This window comes from Chanodichthys erythropterus, chromosome 11, assembly GCF_024489055.1.
Source record: "Chanodichthys erythropterus isolate Z2021 chromosome 11, ASM2448905v1, whole genome shotgun sequence".
Classification (NCBI taxonomy): Eukaryota; Metazoa; Chordata; class Actinopteri; order Cypriniformes; family Xenocyprididae; genus Chanodichthys; species Chanodichthys erythropterus.
The window spans coordinates 6,888,074-6,909,855 of NC_090231.1; the positions used below are offsets into that span (position 1 = coordinate 6,888,074).

Here is a 21,782-nt window from a genome sequence, read left to right on the forward strand (position 1 = left end):
AAGATCCATTTTGAGGGTTATATTAGCTGTGTGAACTTTGTTTATGCTGTTTAAGGCAGTCACGAGCTCGGGGGCGGGGAGCACGAGAATTTAAAGGGGACACGCGCTGAATCGGTGCATATTTAATGATGCCCCACAATAGGCTGTTAAAAAAAAAAATCTATGAGGCATTTTGAGCTGAAACTTCACAGACACATTCAGGGGACACTTATATTACATATTTTGAAAACGCGTTCTACGGCACCTTTAACATTAATCACAATATCAATATTTGTACATCCATAAAAATAATTTTGACTAATTTTGGCCCATATACAGTGCTTATCTTCATATCTTAGTAGTGATAGTTGCTACTAGAGCAATAAATCACAACTTTATAGTAAACTTAGGAAGGGATTCCCAAACTTATTTGTCAGCCAAACCTTTTTTATCTAAAATATTTGAACAAAACGTTAGAATGTTCACGGTTCTCTTATGTCAGTTAATGTCACATGACAAGCAAGTAAATCACATCTTTTTTTATTAAGTGTTTTATATTAATTTTTTTTAATGAATTTATTTTCACATTTTTATGATTTAATTATTTAGCTTTTCATCAACTCACAAACCCCAGCAATTTCCTTTGTCGGGAAAATCTGTTCTAGGAGACGTGTCACACAAATGTTCTTTCAAACAGATAGAAGGTTGCCGTTGGGATGCAGTTGACTATGACGTCACAAATCTAAGGGCCCAATAATACGCTCACCTGGACACACAGCCTGAAGGGTGCCATGGCTGAGCTTCAGTGTGCTGGTTAGATGTCTCTGAGAGGAGCCGGTGAACAACAGGAAGAACTGAACCTCCCCCTGTTCTCCTTCATGGAGCGCCTCATCACAAAGCTTAACTGTTAGCACACACTTGCCCTGCCACAGAAAAACAGAGAGGTTTGAAATACAAGATTATGTGCTTATGAATATTAACTGACTATACATAGATGTCCAAAAAACATATAGCCAAGTTTATCCAAGCCTTCACATGTTAGAAGACATTTGAATGAACCTGTTAATAATGTGCATTTCGGCCAACTTGATCACAAAAAAAAAATGTACATGATTTATTAAAAGTGTACTATCCTTGCTTTTAAATGAAAGCTCTCATAAATCGTTAACCCAAGAACTCAAAACGTCAAATGCAATGAGAAATAACTGAAGTTGTGGTTGCAACAGGAAATCACACACATGTTGGTCTGCACAGATTAACACAGATAGCAGTTTGAATTTAACAGCACACGCCCTGAGGGTCTAGGTGAGAAGTGTATCTCCTCCTATCACACTGTCACAGATTAATAGACGAAAAAAAAAAAAAAGGAACCACTACTGCAAAGGTCTAATTCTAGGTCTAATTTTAGGTCTAATTCTTGTTGGGAAATATTCATTTTTAACTATTTGCAAATAATATTTGCATTCTGTTGCATTAAAATAAGCACATATACTTTTATTTGTGTGCCATTTCTTGTCTTGTCAGAGGAATTACATGAATCAGGTAAATGCCTTTTTTTTTTAAATTCAAAACAGCCATTTCTGAGAAAAAAAGTCAAGTTGCATCACTGGATGTTATGGTCTGTTGTTTAATATTTCTAATTGCAAAACAGTTAACATGTATTAAATGTTTCACTATTTACATACATCTTACCTCCCTCTCTTTCAACATTAAACTCAGGCTTCAGTAAACCCCACCTACTTTGATTTGATTGGCCATCTCAATCATTTTGACACTGTTTAAATGTAAATTTAACTATCAAATAAACAAACAACAAAACTAAAGTGGCAGCCCCTTACGGACGACTGCCACATATAAACATAAAATACAACATTAAGTCCAGGCCTGGTCCTATCATCCTTCACTATTGTCACTCCTCCTTTTATCCTTCCAGAGCTCCTCCGTGGGACTCGGACCAGCGTGGGATGCAGGCAACGTTCATTGGCACTCGCACCACCAGCCTCGCTCCATTCCCACGGCTCTTGGCCCCACCCTGCTTGCCACGGCTTTCACAAACTGTCTTTTCAGCCACAAAATATCATTATTTCTATTCTACAAATATTCAAACTATCACAGAAGTACTGGGGTTAATGTTTATAGCTCAGATATAAACCCTGATGTCTACAGTAACGATCAGAACAGAGCCAAGCAACTTGGCGCTTCAAATAACAATTGTATCAATTACATTATTCTTCCACTAGGTGGCGACAAGTGACTTAAAATGTATGCCATTGAATCATTCATTCAAGAAATTCATTCAAAAATGCTGATTCGTTCAGTATTGAAACAACTGAAGTATTTATGTAGTATTTAATTGAATCATTAATTAAATGTTTTTAAATAATTCATTTAAATTAATTAAATATTTTAAATGGACTGCAGCAATTAACATTTTGTCAGAACCTCTAGTAAGTTATGTTATTTTGTTTACTTGACCCTTGTCTGTTCAGAATTGTGGGAGAATCATGATCTCTATTTGAAAAAAAAAAAAAAAATCCTGATTCTCAATTTATCCAGAACCGTGCAGCTCTACTGTGTCTATAAAGTAACTGACCACTGAGGTAGACCAGACTAAAATGTAAACTTTTAAACCTTTTTGTCATCCTAACAACATACAGAGCGCTGCGTAATCGAGCACAGCTGAGCAGTGCAAGAATTTCAAATATTGGGGGGATAATTTGGCCATTTCAATGTCCATGGTGGTTACGGCCCTGCTTTAAAGCTTGCAGAAGCCAATGTGCCAATCTTAAAGGAACACTCCACTTTTTTTGAAAATAGGCTCATTGTCCAACTCCCCAAGAGTTAAACAGTTGAGTTTTACCGTTTTCAAATCCATTCAGCCGATCTCCGGTTCTGGCGGTTCCACTTTTAGCATAGCTTAGCATAGTTCATTGAAATTGATTAGACCGTTAGCATCACGCTTAAAAATGACCAAAGAGTTTTGATATTTTCCTATTTAAAACTTGACTCTTCTGTAGTTAAATCGTGTACTAAGACCAACAGAAAATGAAATTTGCGATCTTCTAGGCTGATATGGCTAGGAACTATACTCTCATTCAGGCGTAATAATCAAGGAACTTTGCTGCCGTTCCATGGCTGCAGCAGTGCAATGATATTACGCAGAGTCTCTCACAAAAGTCTCCATGGTTGCAGTACGTTCCCTGTGCAAGCAGGGGCTCACGGGCGCTGCGTAATATCATTGCACTGCTGCAGCCATGGAACGGCAGCAAAGTTCCTTGATTATTACGCCTGAATGAGAGTATAGTTCCTAGCCATATCAGCCTAGAAAATCACAACTTTTTATTTTCCGTCGGTCTTAGTACACGATTTAACTACAGAAGAGTCAAGTTTTAAATAGGAAAAATGTCAAAACTCTTTGGTCATTTTTAAGTGCGATGCTAACGGTCTAATCAGATTCAATGAACTATGCTAAGCTATGCTAAAAGTGGTACCGCCAGAACCGGAGATCGGCTGAATGGTTTTGAAAAAAGGTAAAACTCAACTGTTTAACTCTAGGGGAGTTGGAAAATGAGCCTATTTTCAAAAAAAGTGGAGTGTTCCATAAAGAATCTATAAAAAAATTTAAGAACTTTCTCTCCAAAACATATACAAACATGAATCTCCAAAGAACCACAATACAAAGTTCTTGCTCATAATGCATTAAAGCGAAAGAAAGTATATACTTGAGTTTCGATGGAGGCTGTACTATTGTATGATTGACAATCATATACAACTGGAGAAATCTGAGCTGCATACTGACTCCTGAACTTATTTCAGGAGAGGAAAGATGTCTATGGGAATAAAGGCACAATAAGGGGTGTCACACATACTTCTGTACTCAAAACCGGCCTAATCCATCCTCTATCACTATCACCATTGTGTCCATTTATCTCAGTCTTTTGGATAATCTAATATCGTTTCAGCAGTTAATTACAGACATTAACACAAAGATAAGTGTCTTTGAACCCTGATCAGATTTCACAGCACAGGAGGGAAAACCCCTTCTCTTTGTTGACTGTACTCCGTATGTGAGATGGGCTTCTCGTGATAGTAACACAATATCCGTCATACATCCTTCCCACTGCTCTACTCACTTTCTGTTCTTGTAAGGTGCTGACAGTCATATTACCTGGGAAGCATTCAAACTGGGGTCACCAGTCTCCCGAATGAGAATTTTATTGATTTTTCAAGATCTGTGTTGAAGACAGCTGAAAGGGCAGCAGACTTTGAGGGGACTGGCGAAGCTGGACTGTTTTATTCTGATTATATTTCACAAACAGCAACATGTTTACATGACAAGCACTACAGTTTCAATGCAATTTTCATTATTCTCATTATTATCTATGTTTTGTGGTTAATTTTACTGCCATTATTCACATACCTAAATGCAAGGCACAAATGATGCACTCAAATATAGTAGATGTGTTGCTGGTCAAGCTCTTCCAGCACACAAGGATTTGTTTGCTGGTTATTTTTGCATCCAGCCTCAGACATTTTTTCAGTAATGCACCTAAAAATAATTCCATTTAAGTGTTTTCGACTATCAATATAGCATTTAAAGTTGCACGATTAATCGTTAAAAGATCGCGATCTTGATTAAAACACCCATGCGATCTCATTCCTAAATGACAACGTGTAACAAAGTTAAAGGCTCAGGGAATGAGGCGGCGGGAACTGTGTAAATGTTTTTTATGATTTTAATTATCAAATAAACAAACAACAAAACTAAAGTGGCAGCCCCTAACGGACGACTGCCACATATAAACATAAAATACAACATTAAGTCCAGGCCTGGTCCTATCATCCTTCACTATTGTCACTCCTCCTTTTATCCTTCCAGAGCTCCTCCGTGGGACTCGGACCAGCGTGGGATGCAGGCTACGTTCATTGGCACTCGCACCACCAGCCTCGCTCCATTCCCACGGCTCTTGGCCCCACCCTGCTTGCCACGGCTTTCACAAACTGTCTTTTCAGCCACAAAATATCATTATTTCTATTCTACAAATATTAAAATTATCACAGAAGTACTGGGGTTAATGTTTATAGTTCAGATATAAACACTGATGTCAACAGTAACGATCAGAACAGAGCACATCCTTTTGAAAGCAACTTGGCGCTTCAAATACCAATTGTATCAGTTACATTATTATGCCACTAGGTGGCAACGATTGACTTAAAATGTATGCCATTGAATCATTCATTCAAGAAATTCATTCAAAAATAATGATTCGTTCAGTAATGAAAAAACTGTATTTACACAGCAAAATCTCCAGAGTTAAATCAGCTCTGCTCAGAGAACATATGGTCCCTCTCTACATTGAAATAACACTGAGTTCAATTTAACGAGATAGCATGCTGTTTGTGGAGTTGTTTAATCAGATCTTGAGAGATTTTATGCCTTTTATCTTCAGTTGATTTGATCTAAGGCTGTGGATGGAGGTCATTTGTAGTTCTTGTGTTTCTCTTCAGTGATTCTGCTTGTTAACATCAGGTGTTCATCACTAATGCTCAATCAAAATGTAATTAATCACTTAATTATCTAATTAACTTTAACTCTGCTTCAGTGTTACTTTAACACTAAGTAGAGAGGGACCATACGTAATCTGAGCAGAGTTGATTTCATTAATTATTATTTTTTTAAATAAATCACTTAAATGAATTAAATATTTTAAATGGACTGCAGCAATTAACATTTTGTCAGAACCTCTAGTAAGATACGTTATTTTGTTTACTTGTCTCTTGTCTGTTCAGAATTGTGGGAGAATTGTGAACTCTATTTGAAAAAAAAAATCCCGATTCTCAATTTATCCAGAACCATGCAGCTCTACTGTGTCTATAATGTACTCTACATTATATTTCATGTCACACATCATTATCAATTGAGTTTCTTCAGCACCCCAAAAATGCACATGCACATGTTGGTCAGAGTGCATAGATGTGATTAATTTACTTAAGCTGAACAATGAAACCATTTTCTTTAAGAGCTGCTGTGCAGCCAAAATTATATACCAATCATCACTGTAAAGCGAAGTATTGTTTTAAATGAGGTCAATATTCCTAAATCTCCTTATAATAGCATTGTAAGGGTTCATGTAAACATAGTCAGTGAGCATGATGTTAAAATACTTCCATCTATCTCAGCTTAATGTGCAGAGAAAACTATGAGCAAGCCATTTGTTAGATGACTTCCCTGAGGGAATTACAAACACTGTGGCACTTTGGATGCTCTATTTGTTTGAGCATCATGACCATCCTGACACAGCATGATGCTGCAAGAAAGTCAAAAGACTTCTATTCTATATATAAGCACAAACTTCTATTGAAACTTGCAAAAGGTTTTTTTATTTTGGGTTATTTACAAATTTACAACTCTATGATCACCACCTGTGGCATTGCTGTCAATTTCTGCACTGCAAAAAAAATGATGTTCTTCCCAAGTGTGTTTGTCTTGTTTTCTAGTTCAAATATCTAAACATTCTTAAATTAAGATACATTTACTTGAGAAGCAAAATCACTCAAGATATTAGGTCTTGACTTCTGAAAAAAATGTATCAAAATGAAGTGAGTTTTTGGTTAAAAAAAAAACTGTCAATAGGGTCATAAAAATAAATTTAATTCAAAAGGAAAAACAAGATGATTTCTATTTTTCTTACCCCATTTTTTAGTATTAAGCTTAAACTTTTAAATTTTTATCCTTTTTTTCTGAAAACAAGACTTAATATCTAATTTTGCTTCTCAGGTAAATGTATCTCGATTTAAGAATTTTTAGAAATTTGTACTAAAAACAAGATACAAATCCAAAGGAAGATTTTTTTTTTTTTTTTTTTTTCAGCGTATTGGGAAGCAAAATAATGCAAGATATGTCTTGTTGAAATAAGTTTAATTTTCTTGCTGCATTTGACAGACTTTATCTTCTTGCAAGAATAAATCTAACAAAATGTATGGAGGTTCATCTTAAAAATGAACAAAAATTGTCAATGCGGTAAGATGTTTATTTCAAGAAAGCAACTAAATAGCTTTGTTATTTTACATAATTTTGCCTCTTAAACTAAATGTATTTTGGTTTAAGTTTCTTTAGATATTTTCACCGGAAGAAAAGACAATAATATTGATAGCGATAATTTGGATTTCATTTAAAGGTTCTCTAAGTGATCCTGGGTGGATGTAACTTCCTGTTGACGTTCGAAGTGTTGTCAAACAAAACAGAGGCTAGCTAGACCCTCCTCCTCCTCCTCCTCCTCCTCCTCCTCCTCCTCCTCCTCCTCCTCCTCCTCCTCCTCCTCCTCCTCCTCCTCCTCCGCCACCTCCGCCACCTCCTCCTCCCACTCCGCCACCTCCTCCTCCCACTCCGCCACCTCCTCCTCCCCCTCCGCCACCTCCTTTTAAAAGTTTAAAATCTCTATAGAGCTTGCGTTACTTTTCATTACACTGCCCCACAGTTTAAAAAAATGAGTATGCATAGTATGCACACATTGTACACGTACAGCCCTCATTTGTTTCACAGTTGAAAAAGAAATAGGCTGAACAACAACAAACAACTGGACAAGGAAGCAACATACATGCAAACAAGTACATTTTTTCGGTTAAAGAAAAAAGAGAAACAGCACAGACACTAGACACTAATTAAACTTTCTTGTGCGTCTGTGTGGGATATAATGCTGAAATTGCAGCGAGCTAACATTTCAATTACTTTGAAATTCACATGAACACTCGTGCTTGTCTAGCGGTGTGTGAGTGGAACAAAATTGCATCTCTATCTGTGATTTGACTGAGCACATAAAGAGGAATGAAAAATAAGCAAGATACTTACATACAATGGAGCTTGACGAGGACTAAGTTTCATGACTCTGGACACTGAAAAGATATATAAAAAAAACAAAAAAAAACAGTATGAGGTCTATGCAAATGAACAGCAGATTATCAGATATATCAGAATATTGATTCTTCTTTCAGCACAGTAATAAAAAAAGGTTTTTGACTAGATAGGTTTAAGCATGAAAATACTCTCTGCAAATGTGGAAGAAATTCAAATTAGCACTTGTGCTGACAGTACAACAGCAGCTGTTTGTTAAATGGCACTTGAGACTGAAAAAAATATTCATGAGTGTGAGTCACACCTTCAGTCTCAATGACATGTTAAAATACACTGCTAATTCTCAGGCCTGTAATTAGCAGAAAAGTGATGCGTTTAAATGTTTAGAGGAACACCAAGTTCATGGGTGAATCTCACGACACATGATGAAAATTATGATGAAAAATCAAAAGAAAGAAAGTTACATTCAGAGCATTTTGAACTACAAAAATGTCAAGATGTGTTTCTGTAATCATTAGTTGGTATGGAAATGTGCTTCTTTTCACTAACAGAATGTCACAATAAATTAAAATAAATCTGTATGGTCCTAAAAATAGGCACTTTTTTCATGCAAAATATTGTTTTGTTTTTTTGTTTGATTTTTTTTTTTTTTTTTTTTTGAAACCTGGACATATTTTCATGCAGCTTACCCTCATTGACCAAACAAACCCACAATCTGACATGCAATCCATTGGCCATCCATTCTTTTAATGCATGTTCAGTGCACACTGGTAAATAAAAGCAGCGCTGTTAGATTTAAGGAGGATCAGGTGAAAGGATAAACAGATGACTCTAATAATACCCATCCTAATCCTCTTCTCCTGTGCTCAGTTTGCTCTGCCTTCTCTCTTCACACAACCAAAAGTAAGAGTGAGGTCAATGAACACACACTTTGTACCTTTAACATCTGATGCTGCAAGTGCAAATCACTTTGTTTTTCTGTTGTAGTACAAAATATATCAAAATACATTTACTTGAGAAGTCGTTTTTTTTTTAAATACATCTTGAATTAAGTTTAATTTTCTTACTGCATTGACAGTCTTGTTGTAAGCATAAATCTATCAAAATTTTGCGGAAAGATGTTTGACGCGTGTTTTTTTTTTCAAATGCACATTATAAGCGATTCAAACTTTCAGATGTTTTCAGATGGATTAGCATTTGGAGCCATAATTCATTGACAAGCCACGCAAAAAAAATAAATAATTGCAGCTATGCGATTTCATAATCGCACTAAAGGCCCTTTCATACCGGTCGCGTAACGTGAAAAGCGAAACGAAAAAGCGAAACGAGAAATCAACAAGTTTTACCTCAGAAGGTTATGTTATCCTTGTCCATACAGCGACTTGCATGTACTCCCACAGGAGCTGTAATCTCGTGAGAAATGCGATACCTGTCAAAGGTTAATGTTGATTGAATAGCTAGTGACATCTACAGGACATTTCGTTTACAGAAAAGAAACCCACTCACATATACTGCAAGTAGCCCAGGATAAATAGGCTTCTGAAATCTTTATTTGTCCCACAATGGGGAAATTGTATGCCTATGGACTACAGATAGAAGTTTAACTACTAGACATATAGTCTAAATAAACATTCACAAGGTAGTTTTCTATTGTAAATGCGTCGACACACAAGCTATCAGATGATCCGTCATTGTTGCTGTGACATCACCTTTGTTTCCTTGTATTTGATTGGTTGAAGCTTTTTCTGTCGCCTCGAATGTGAAAAAAAAAAAAAAAAAAAAAAAAAAAAAAAAAAAAAAATAGACATTGAAGCAAAAAAAATAAACGTTGTTTTTTCGCAGCAGCACGTTCGCGTTCGGTGTGGAAGCACTCATTACACAAACAGCTGATCAAAAAACAAAACCATCGCGTGAATAATTTGCGCGTCAAAATCGCGTCTAGTGTGAAAGGACGAATCATTTAAGGGTGATTTCAATGGGGTTTTTGTCAAATCGTACGATTAATCGTGCAGCCCTATAGCGTTAAATTACCTCATGTCTCAAAGCACATGACATCGCAATAATAATGAGTGTAAACAACTTGAGGATCTCTGACTTGTACCACCTGACTGCTGCAGATTCACTTCGCCATTGATAGTGTTGACATAGAAACGCATAAATCTGACAGCACGGGTTGCCACCTCGTTATTACATGGTAATTACGACATAGCATGAACGTGGCATAAGCTCGCTGTTTTAGTTCAGGAAGAACAATTTTTGGACTTTTACTAGGGATGCACAGATATGAACATTTTGGCGATAACAGATTATTCTTTATATTTGAAAGGCGATAACCGATATATTGGCCAATAAATCTAAATCCAAATTTTATATAATTTTTGAGAGCCTGATTACAAATCAAAAGTCTCACCATTAAAGCCATGTCCCAAGCACACAATTATAATGATGTTATATTATTATAATTTTATGTAGCCTATATGACAGATTTGCGCTGCACATGTTGCACTTAACTGTATTTTCCTTTTTGAAGTGACTTCAATAATATTTCAAGCAATTCAAAACCATCTTGGTGAACAGTGCACATCTGAAGTGTCTCAGCTGAAGGAAATAATCCATTATTTATCGTCTGTAATATATCGGCCAAATTTTCTTATTGGGCCATTAACATTAAAAATTAACATATATCGGCCGATATCGATATTGTGGCCAATATATCATGCATCCCTAACTTTCACAGTAGAAATATGTAACATTTTTTAATATTTAGACCACTTATTATTATTTCAACCAGTACAACAAAAATTATTTATGAAAAACACTGCCTACTGTAGCTTTAATTGAGAAACGCATCTAAAAGGTTATGTTAACTTGCATGATTTTTTTCCCAATTAAATGCATCTTACTTTAAGTCTGTTTAGATAATTTACTGGAAAACAAGACAAAGGGTCTTCATTCACTAACTGTGCATATGCACGAATTTGTGCATGAAATCATCAGTAACTAGTGTGTACTAAAAAATATTGTGTTTTACAGGGAAAAAAAAAAAATAGGAACAAACATGTATGCACAATTACTATTGGTGGCCTTCTGAACATGAATCAAAATATTTATGCAAATTATAACCTTGGGCAAGTATTCGCTCACTTATAATACTCCAAATGCATTAACGCGGTTATGAACACAGCGTTGTGACTAAAGGCTGGTTCACACTGTGCGATTTTGGCCACAATTTGGTCATCTGAGACAAATTTTGAGAATCCTAAAAGATTCCTATAATCCTAGGCTAAAATCTGTAGTTTTTGATCGCTAGTTTGACATGTTCATCGACAGCCGATTAATGACCGTTGCGATCAAATTTTACCTCAGAAGAAATTCTGGCAGTGTCAGAAGATTTGGCACACAGTCCTGCAGTATGACTTCTACGACAAATGTCAAATTGTCTTCGTTTTTCAAGATCAAATTTAACTGTCAATGAACGTGTGTGGGTTGATGATGTAAAACTCCGGACAAGTTTTCAAGCGTGCATCCGTTTTTAACGCGTCTTGACTGTCGTACAGTCTGACATATAGGACAGCTGAAATCCCACAGTGTGACGAGGATCATGTTCGTACAGTCTGACAAGCAACAGTGTGCACCCAGCTTTAGGCGGATAAAATTTTGTAAAATTAAGTTCTCTAATGCACATATAAATATAAATAATCCATGCAATTATTCATTTATGAGACCCAATAATATTAAGGAAGAAAGTTTTTGCTGGTCAACTGTGGTATTCTTCTCCATGAAATGAGACAGAAACACCTGGTTGAACCTGAATGCAGTAAGGACCAGTGAAACTGCCTTTAAGTTGTCTAGCATTTCAGTACAATACACCTGTGTTGTAAGCTGATATATACTGTACCAATACAAGCTTATACATCAAATACTTGGCAATGGAGTTCATCTACAGTCATCAGAACATCAAAGGAGAAACTGGACTTCCCACCTGGAGGTGTGGCTCTTCTGGGTTCCTTTCATAATGTTCTATTGCATAAAGTGCACAAAGAGCAATGCCAGCAACAATTTAAAAGGGGAAGTTGTTTCATCACTCATAGGCACTGAAACACTTTGCTGTACATGTGACAAGAACAAAGATCAAATATAGATTTCCTCCCAGCTGAAATGGTTACGGAAACCTCTTTTTCTGACACCTGTTTTTACAAAGTAATGAACAATAGCGATAGTACTGACTCTATGAGGGAGGAAGGAAATGAGTAGACCTGAGACCTGTCAAATGAAAAATGTAGTACCATGCAGGACTGCTTTTTTATTTTCATTTGAGAGTGACAAAAAACATGTGAATACATAGAGGAACCTTTCCCAAAATGAAGGGGTGATGTAAGACACAAAATAACCAAATGATGTTTGTGCCATATAGCCACTTGTTACCAACCACCTTTTTCAAGACGTGTGAAAACTGATTAAAAAAAATTCATGGCTTATTTATGGGTTTTAGGACTTATTCTTACAGCACTCTAAATATGGATATAATATGACTGATTCTTTTTCAAATCAATTGTAAACCATTAAAGGCCAAATACAACCAATAAGTGTCATTTTAGCTTCATAAATCAGTCATATTACACTAACTTTGTAAGCTTGAAAAAAGTAAGAATTGCAAGATATAAAGTCAGAATTGCAGAATATAAACTCGCAATTGCAAGAAAAAAGTCAGAATGTGAGATATAAAGTCAGAATTGTGAGAAAAGAAGTCAGTATTACGCGATATAAACTATAAAAAAGGTACTTTAGTCCTTTTGGTATGTTCAAGCGCAGCTTTTTGGACAAGATTCAACTTTTATAACAAGCAATTGCAACTTATATCACGCAATTCTGACTTTGTAACATGCAATTGCGAGATTTTGTCAGAAAAGTCAGAATTATGAGATATAAAGTCTCAATTCTCAAATAAAAGTCTTTTTTATTCCATGGCAGAAACAAGCTTTCATAACTAACAGATGCTATTCCGGAGACTTAAGCCCGGGACACAACACTGACTGTGTTGTCGCCTTTCGCAAAACTGCGCTTGAACACACCAAAAGGGCTCAAGGCCACTGACAACAAGCATGTGCGTTCTGCGCCTGTGTGTAAGTAAATATCTGTCTAAATCAGCAGATATCAATAGTCTACATTCATCATTCATAAAAGGAAACAAAAACTAGGACTGCAAGAGGAGAAGCATTGCACCAGCTAGTAGCATCTCAAATACTTTCTGACCACTTATGATGTGATTTGAAGGAGTGGGTCTCTTGATTTTGTGATTAAAAATTGTGCATCATTTACACTTACATGCTTTTCCAGATTTTCAATTAGAAAATGATTTTCCCCTAAGGCAAAATTTAAAACCGTTTTGCAGAAAAACACAACCACATTGGATCTGTAGTCTGTATGCTAATGAATTTTGCAAAAGGGTTTTAAATTTTGCCTTAGGAGAAAATAATTTTCCAATTGAAAATCTTGAAAAGCACGTAAGCGTAAATGATGCACAATTTTTAATCACAAAATCAGAGACCCGCTCCTCCAAATCACATCATAAGTGGTCAGAAAGTATTTGAGATGCTACTAGCTGGTGCAATGCTTCTCCTCTAACTGACCACCAATGGACAATGCTAATAAAAAGTGTAAACAGGGTTAAAGATCTGTATTGATAACTGAAAGGATGTATCTGTAGCTAGGCTCGCACCCTTAAAGAGGCAATTCAAGAGCAACCACCAGGTTCACATATACTGCACATTTCTGATGCATCTGATGTATGCATGCATTAGATTGATCAAAATTGCAGTAAAGACATTTATGTTCCAAAAGATTTCTGTTTTAAATAAGAGAATTCATCAAGGTCAAGGCACTGTTTATTTAAAACATCTTACCAAGCTTAAACTTTTGGTAGTGTAACTGGCCTTGTACTGCAAAGAATAAAAGTTAAATCCTGCATGTTTCATCCTTGAGCGAGGGACTTGATCGCATGACGATCCATGAGGACCCTGCAATTAATGTCTTTAAGGCCTTTTGGAATTACAAGCGACTGCAAAATGACAAATTATAATAATTTGATCTAACCTAATAATCGGGGCAGCTTTTCTGAATTATGAGATAATTATTATGTGTCAAGACTCTGAAAGGAGGCCCCAAGAAGATTATGGGGACTTTGATATTGCATAAACCTCGGAGTGATCAGCATTGTGCAATTTCCTCTGGACTTTTGTGCGGCAGATGAAGCACAGTCAATGTTTAAAATGGGAAATAACATGTTCAGGTACTGGCCTTGGTAGTATAGAAATAATCAGGTCTGCATAAGTGCCTCAGGTGTGGAGATTTAATTAGCAGAAGTCTAGAATGTGGCTGAAGTAGCAGCTGCTTTTGTTTTGCTTTTTACTCTTTTTTTCCCTCCCCAAGTGATAGAACAAACCCCTACTCTATACACATTTGTATAGCGCTTTTCACAATACGTATCGTTTCAAAGCAGCTTTACTCGATATTGAAATTGATTTCCATATTAAATAAGCCTGTCTTTTTTTAAACAAAGCAGAGAAATTATTCACACACAATACAAGAGTCCAACAGAATTCTAAATAGTTAGATAAAATATTATAAATACTAGTGGATTCTGATAATATATGACAGTTGGTGCACTCTAAAAAATTATGGGTTAAAGACAATCCAATTTGGGTTGAAAATGGACAAACACAGTGATTGGGTTGTTTTAACCTAGCAAATGGGTTAAATGTTTGCCCAACCTGCTGGGTAGTTTTATTTAACTCAGCTATTGATTAAAAATTACTGTATTGCTTGCTTAAAATATTTCCAAAATATTTTCTGGGTTTTCAAACTCTGGGTTTGTCCATATTTAACCCAACTTGTGTTGTTTTTTAGAGTTCGGGTTGCAACCCAAAAATGGATAGCAAGTTTGACCTGCATATGTTGTAGACATCTGGGAAAATAAAGCTAAATGCAAATAATTGAATACAACAAGATAGATATTCTGCAATACTGTTTATACCATGTTACACACATTGCAGACTCTGCACTTCAAGCATCATATAAGCATTTATAAACAACTAAGGGGTGTTATTAGGCTCCAAGCCCATTGCTTGGCCTCCCCATGGACATCCCTGTCATCAAAGTTCACTCGGCCTCGTTTGCGCTATGCAAAAACACACCTGGAAGACTCTGATGCCATCTGGCAAAAGGTGCTATGGTCTGATGAGACCAAAATTGACCTTTTTGGACTGAACTCCAAGCGTTTGGTGAAAAGCAAACACAGCACACCACCCAAAACACACCATACCTACTGTGAAGCATGATGATGGCAGCGTTATGTTGTGGGGGTGTTTCTCTTCAGAGGGGACTGGGCGATTGGTCAGGATGCAAGGGAAAATGGAAGCTGCCAAGTACATCCAAATTCTTGAGGAAAACCTACGTCCCTCTGCTAGACAGCTTCCAACAAAACAATGATCCTAAACATACCGCCAAAAGAACAACGCAATGGCTGAAGGATAGGAAGGTGAATGTCCTTGAGTGGCCAAGTCAGAGCGCGGACTTAAATCAGATCTGTGGATGGACTTGAAGAGAGAAGTCCATTGCCACTAATTTGACTGAACTTGAGCAATTCTGCAAGGAAGAATGGGCAAATATTCCCCAATCTAGGTGTGCAAAGCTAGTCCAGACATATCCAAAACGATCAATGGCTGTAATTAAAGCAAAAGGTGTCTCTATGAAGTATTAAATCAGGGGACTGATGACTTTTCCAAAGCTGTTGTTCTAGTTTTTCTATTTTTAATAGAATGTTTTACAATGTTATTTTCACTTTGATGATGAGGGTTATAATGTGTACTGTGACGAGCAGGGCGGGCGAGAGCCGTGAGGGAACGGCGCGAGGCCGGTGACGCGAGTGATAATGAGAATCACCTGCGAGGCGTGCCGGCCTCGAGTCTCTCACGGAGGAGCTCCGGAGGCATAAAAGGAGGAGCGACATCAGTGAAGGACGAGAGAGGACCAGGCCTGGACTTTATTTTATGGTTTATTATGTTTGTGTGGCCGGCAGACGTCCGCGAGGGTCTGCCGGGATTACTTTCGTTTTGTTTATTTTATATTAAAGTTTGTTTGAACGTTCGCCGGTTCCCGCCTCCTTCTTCCCATATCTACTGACCTCGTTACATTGGTGCCGAAACCCGGGAGAAAGGAGGGACATGCTGTCGGAGAGCCCTTGCTGCTGAGGGGGATCACGGTGCTGCGGAGTTCGGGCAGTGCGGGAGTGAAGACCGCGAGAGGCTGCCCGAGGCGCTGGTGCTGGAGCATAGTGACAGGTGGGACGGAGACCCGGATGCCGTGCTCCTGGGACGAGGTGGGGTGGCTGCCGTCCAGGAGGGAGCGGAGGAGTCGCCGCCGTCCGCCGTGGGCTGGAGCCTGCTGCCGTCCGCCATGAAGGGGAGGAGCAGGGGACGGGGGACTCGCTGCCGGCTGCCCTCAGCCGGAGGAGCCATCGCCGGCCGCCAGGAGGCGGTCGAGGATCGGGCCGTCCACCAAGCGTCCAGTGCCATCGCATGTGGCACCGCGAGGAAGAGCCTCTCGGCAGGCTGAGGACCGAGCGGCAGTGTGTCGGGGAACCGGACCAAGAATTTGAACCCCTCTTTTTTTCCTCTCTCCCCTCTCTCGTCCTGTCGCTCCCCTTGCTTCCGTCTCCTTTCTCTCGTCTCGTCTCTCCTTACCCCCAGGTGCTGCGGCCGCCGATACAGGCGAGCAGGGCGGGCGAGAGCCGTGAGGGAACGGCGCGAGTCTCTCACGGAGGAGCTCCAGAGGCATAAAAGGAGGAGCGACATCAGTGAAGGACGAGAGAGGACCAGGCCTGGACTTTATTTTATGGTTTATTATGTTTGTGTGGCCGGCAGACGTCCGCGAGGGTCTGCCGGCATTACTTTCGTTTTGTTCTTTGTTTATTTTGAATTAAAGTTTTGTTGAATGTTCGCCGGTTCCCGCCTCCTTCTTCCCACATCTACTGACCTCGTTACAGCGTATATACAGCTAAAAAAAAAAGATTTTATTTTCCAGGGTTTAATTTGACAACAGGTAAAGATTTTCACAGGGTATGAAGACTATGTACAGGCACTGTAAATAGGTTTAGGATGTGGATAGGATATACCTTTGTGGGTTTTAGGCATTATTTAGAATTAAAACTAAAGTAAGCACTGAAACATACGCCATATGACCAAGTTTAATGCAGTCCCTAGCCAAATGTGTGATCATACATTTTTGAAAACTATACGACATCAGGTAAATACCACTGTTTTTGTTGTGGTGTGACAGTGTTCAAGCACATGGAACAGCAACACTCAATAGTGACATGTGATACTGGTGTCCCTTACTGACACCTGATCATGATGGTACTGTCGGGCAAGGCAGAACCTGCTTCACTTTTACATCCTATTAGAAAAGACTTGGCAAAATCAGACTTCATACACAGCTTGAGTAAATGAAAAGAAAAATAACAAAGATTTGTCAATATCATGTCAACAATAATCCTGAGTCACGAACACAAACTGTCCTTCTGGGTGTGGAAACTGAGTGTTATTAAATGTCATTTGAGACATAAAGCTTTTCATTACTCTGACCTGAAAAGACCACACCTTCTGATCAATGCACGTTTTGAAGTGGTTACTGATGCACTGCAGTTCAAAAGCTGCTCTGAATTTGTAACTGTTTATAGTCTATATAATTCTCCAGAGAGTCGCATTAGTAATGCTTGAGTGAGTGAGTGCGTGTTTATGTGTGTTTTGGGGGAGGGTCACAACTGAAAGGTGTGGAGGTGGGGCTTGATGTTTAACTACTTGGTTTGTTTGAATTTCCATAGTAACAATGATTGACACTTCAAAGCGTGAGGTCCACCATTCTATCCAAGTGTTACGGCTGGAAAACCACAGCATATTTATTTCAAAAATATCAATCTAACCACTGAAAACTATCTGTTTGAATCAGATCTCTACATGCCAAGACGAGTACCACTATTATTCCTTAAAAGTTCAGGGTCAGGGTGTTTTTTTAAAGGGGACCTATTATGCAAAATTCACTTTTATAAAGGTGTTTGAGCACAGATGTGTCCACACTGCAGTGTAAACAACCAGCCTATAATGGTAAAAAATCCACCCACTCCTTTTTTTTACAGTAATCCCCATAAATCATAAACAGTCTCTCCAAACGCGATGGACACTGAAGACACCGTAGTTGAATTTCATTTATGAAGGAAATGTGCCGAAGAAAGTCGGTAAAGTGTTATATATTCGCGCAAATCATTTTACACCGGACTGCTTCACAAACGAGGGTCAGTTCAACTCTGGATTTGCACAAAAGATTAACATGATGGCACATGCTAGTGGATGAGTTGAATCAACTCCACAGGAACTACATAAATTTATCCACTAACCGTTCAGAAACGTCCAGTTTCACTCTAAAAGTTGTAACTTCTTCCTGAGTCTCTCCATCAGTGTCGACTCCAGTTTGAACAATGTAAGTCTGAACACCGTTACTGACAATCCTCATTTTGGCTGCGTGAGATTCTCCAGCTTTGTTGTTGTTGAGCTGTTAAAGCTCCGCCCTCTTCTGGAGCAGCAGCTCATTTGCATTTAAAGGGACACACACAAAAATGGCGTGTTTTTACTCACACCCAAATAGGGGCAAATTTGACAAGCTATAATAAATGATCTGTGGGGGATTTTGAGCTGAAACTTCACAGACACATTCTGGAGACACCAGAAACTTATATTACATCTTGTGAAAAGGGGTATAATAGGTCTCCTTTAAGGAAATGTGTAATTTCATTCAGCAATGATGCATTCAATTGATCAAAAGTGACAGTTCTTTTGATCTTTTGAACTTTCTATTAAATCAAAGAATCCTGAAAAAAAAAAAAAAAAAAAAATTCCTTGAGAATATTAAGCAGCACAACTGTTTTCAACATTGACTATCAGAAATGTTCCTTAAGCACCAAATCAGCCTATCAGAATGATTTCTGAAGGGTCATGTGTCACAGAAGACTGGAGTAATGATGCTGATGAAAAAAGTTTTGCCATCACAGGAATAAAATACATTTTAAAATATATCATAATAATATTTCACAAATTTTAAACAGTATTTTTGATCAAATAAATGCAGCACTGGTGAGCATGGAAGACACTTCTTTCAAAAACATTAAAATGTCAAACTGACCCCAAACTTTTGAACAGTAATGTACTAGTTCTACCCTGTTGGATCCCTCCTGTAGGTAACGCTTTGGACTTCATGTGACACGTGACAGTATGATGTAACTTTAAAGATCAGCTAAAAACCTAAAAACTACATTTAAAAACCTAAACACATTTAAAAGAAATTCTAAATTCATTGCTTCTAAAACCCTGTCTGCTGCCAAAGCTCAATTTGCTCTTTCATTGACTCAGAACTCATGCCACAGGTTTTCAATACATATATTTTATATACATTTCTCATGTTCTAACAAACTCCTTGGACGACATCTTACCTCAGGTCTTGAGAACTCCAAGCTGAGTCCAGCAGAGCTCATATATCCATTATAATTTTAGCATATTACGCGAATCAAACGTACCAAAAAGCACACCTGAATCTTCATGCATCTCCAGTGCATGGCAGGTTAGGTCACAGCGCTGATTACTTTGAGCTAAATGCGGCTTTGTGTTTGGCAGCAGATAAGAGGCGTGTGATGTCATGGGTGGGGGAGGACAAGGAGGCTGTGGCTCAGGTGTCTGTTTCCAAGAGCACTTGAGTAACAGAGGCCACTGCTGTTCGCTGTGCCGTCTGATGCCTGTGCCTGGTTAATGTTCTCCTACCTGATGCTCTCAAAACCTGCTGTTTGTGCCTGCTGCTTTCCTCCCTGAGGGAACGATCACTCTTTTTATGGGGCAATATTTACCTGTTTTGCCTTACTGATGTCACACTGTAAAAACTGAAAGAGGAAACCATGCCAAGAAACACTAAGTACAACAAACGTAACTAATTGATACAAATGATCGACTGGCCAGTCCACTTGAGATTGAGAAACTACTATGATCTTTAAGGAGAAGGTTTAACATTGAGTTCATTAGCTGTTTGACTTGAATGAGCTCCAATGAAAAGACAATCATCATATATTACAATACATTAAAAGATTAGTTCACCCAAAAATGAAAATAATGTCATTAATCACTCACCCTCATGCAGTTCCACACCCGTAAGACCTTTGTTCATCTTCGGAACACAAATTAAGATATTTTTGTTGAAATCCAATTTCTCAGTGAGGCCTGCATAGCCAGCAATGACATTTCCTCTCTCAAGATCCATTAATGTACTAAAAACATATTTAAATCAGTTCATGTGAGTACAGTGGTTCAATATTAATATTATAAAGAAAGAAAAACGGCAGAAAAACAAAATAACGACTTATATTTCAGCGTTTCGGAGTGCCAAAGTCACGTGATTTCAGCAGTTTGGCGGTTTGACACACGATCCGAATCATCATTCGTCACAAAAGATTCATAATGCTTAATGAAGCAGTGTTTTGAAATCGGCCATCATTATATAAGTTGTTATTTTGTTTTTTGGCGCACCAAAAATATTCTCGTCGCTTTATAATATTAATATTGAGCCACTGTACTCACATGAACTGATTTAAATATGTTTTTAGTACATTAATGGATCTTGAGAGAGGAAATGTCAGTGCTGGCTATGCAGGCCTCACCAAGCCATCGGATTTCATCAAAAATATCTTAAAAAAGGTACAATATGTAATAATTTTGTCCGCTAGAGGTTGCTAGAGGCCTATTCAAAACAAAGGCGTAGCTTGATGATGCCAAGTTTGAGAGCGGAATCTTGGGACATGTGGTCTCCACCTCAACGGATGGTGCAAAAGAATAGGGATTGGAGTCGGGAAGAAATCATGCCCATGGATGCGATTATTAACGTTACTGTAGTATGAAACAGAGCAGGAGCGAGTGTTGTGGAGCTGAACGAGGAGCTGGAGCGATTGCGCAACACACGCCTCACGAGCAGCGGGACTTTTATTATGACACAGTCGCCAGCGCCGCTTCCGCTTTTCCGGACATGAGTATGAGGTAACACAGCTCTGTTTATCATATTAGATACATTTGAGAGTGTTGAAAATTATGTTATAACGTTACTCTGTGCGTTCGCTCGGCGGCTGCTGTGAGACTCTGTTACACGCTGCAGTAAGATAGATCCATTTTACAATATCATATTAAATGCTGGATGCTTGTGTTGATAAATGGCATGCAATTCATTTCAAAACGTATTGTATGATGGAGACAATTCTGTATTACTGTTACTAAAAATAAAGCTGCATCTGATTATGCCATGTTAGCTACTTGACAAAATAGTGTTTTTCTCTGAGGCATGGTAAAGCATGGTAAATCGAAAAAAAATGACTAAACGTGTTGAGCTATATAACAACAATTCATTTTCCATCTATAAATATATAAAAACAGTTGTTCCCTTGTCTATTAATACATGTCATATATTAAAGCATCTTTGGTGTTTCCATGGTTTCTACAAAATAAAACCAGAAACCGAGGGTAACGCTGGTATGACGCGATTGACAGGCGACTCCTCACACGTCCCGAAGCCTTGGTTAAAATTGCAATTTTCTCACGATTTACAAATAGTTGGAAACATTTGGGATATTGTAAGTACTCAAGTTAACAAAATATATAACACTGGCCTAGTGGTTTTTGGATATTTTTCTGCAAAAATATTACATATTGCACCTTTAATTTGAGTTCCGAAGATTAACGAAGGCCTTACAGGTGTGGAACGGCATGAGGGTGAGGAATTAATTACATTATTTTCATTTTTGGGTGAACTGACCCTTTAATAGCTTAATGAAAAAATAATCAATCTAAATACATATATACACACAAACACA

General features: G+C 38.0%; 1 protein-coding gene across 8 annotated transcripts in view; it reads right to left on the reverse strand.

Moving 5' to 3' along the window:
* Window positions 1-21,782, reverse strand: part of LOC137030830 (A-kinase anchor protein 13-like) — a 107,899-nt gene that overhangs the window by 85,424 nt on the left and 693 nt on the right. For 5 of the 8 annotated variants that reach the window (XM_067401278.1, XM_067401280.1, XM_067401282.1 and 2 more), the window contains exons 2-3: window positions 7,829-7,872; window positions 746-902 (exon numbers count right to left, since the gene is read on the reverse strand). In XM_067401278.1, the coding sequence (XP_067257379.1) occupies window positions 746-902; window positions 7,829-7,861 (190 nt within the window). In that variant the 5' untranslated portion in view covers window positions 7,862-7,872. Of the gene's footprint in view, window positions 1-745; window positions 903-7,828; window positions 7,873-18,281; window positions 18,331-19,370; window positions 20,029-21,782 lie in introns of those variants that run through there. The other 3 variants (XM_067401277.1, XM_067401276.1, XM_067401283.1) reach the window with 3 other exon arrangements.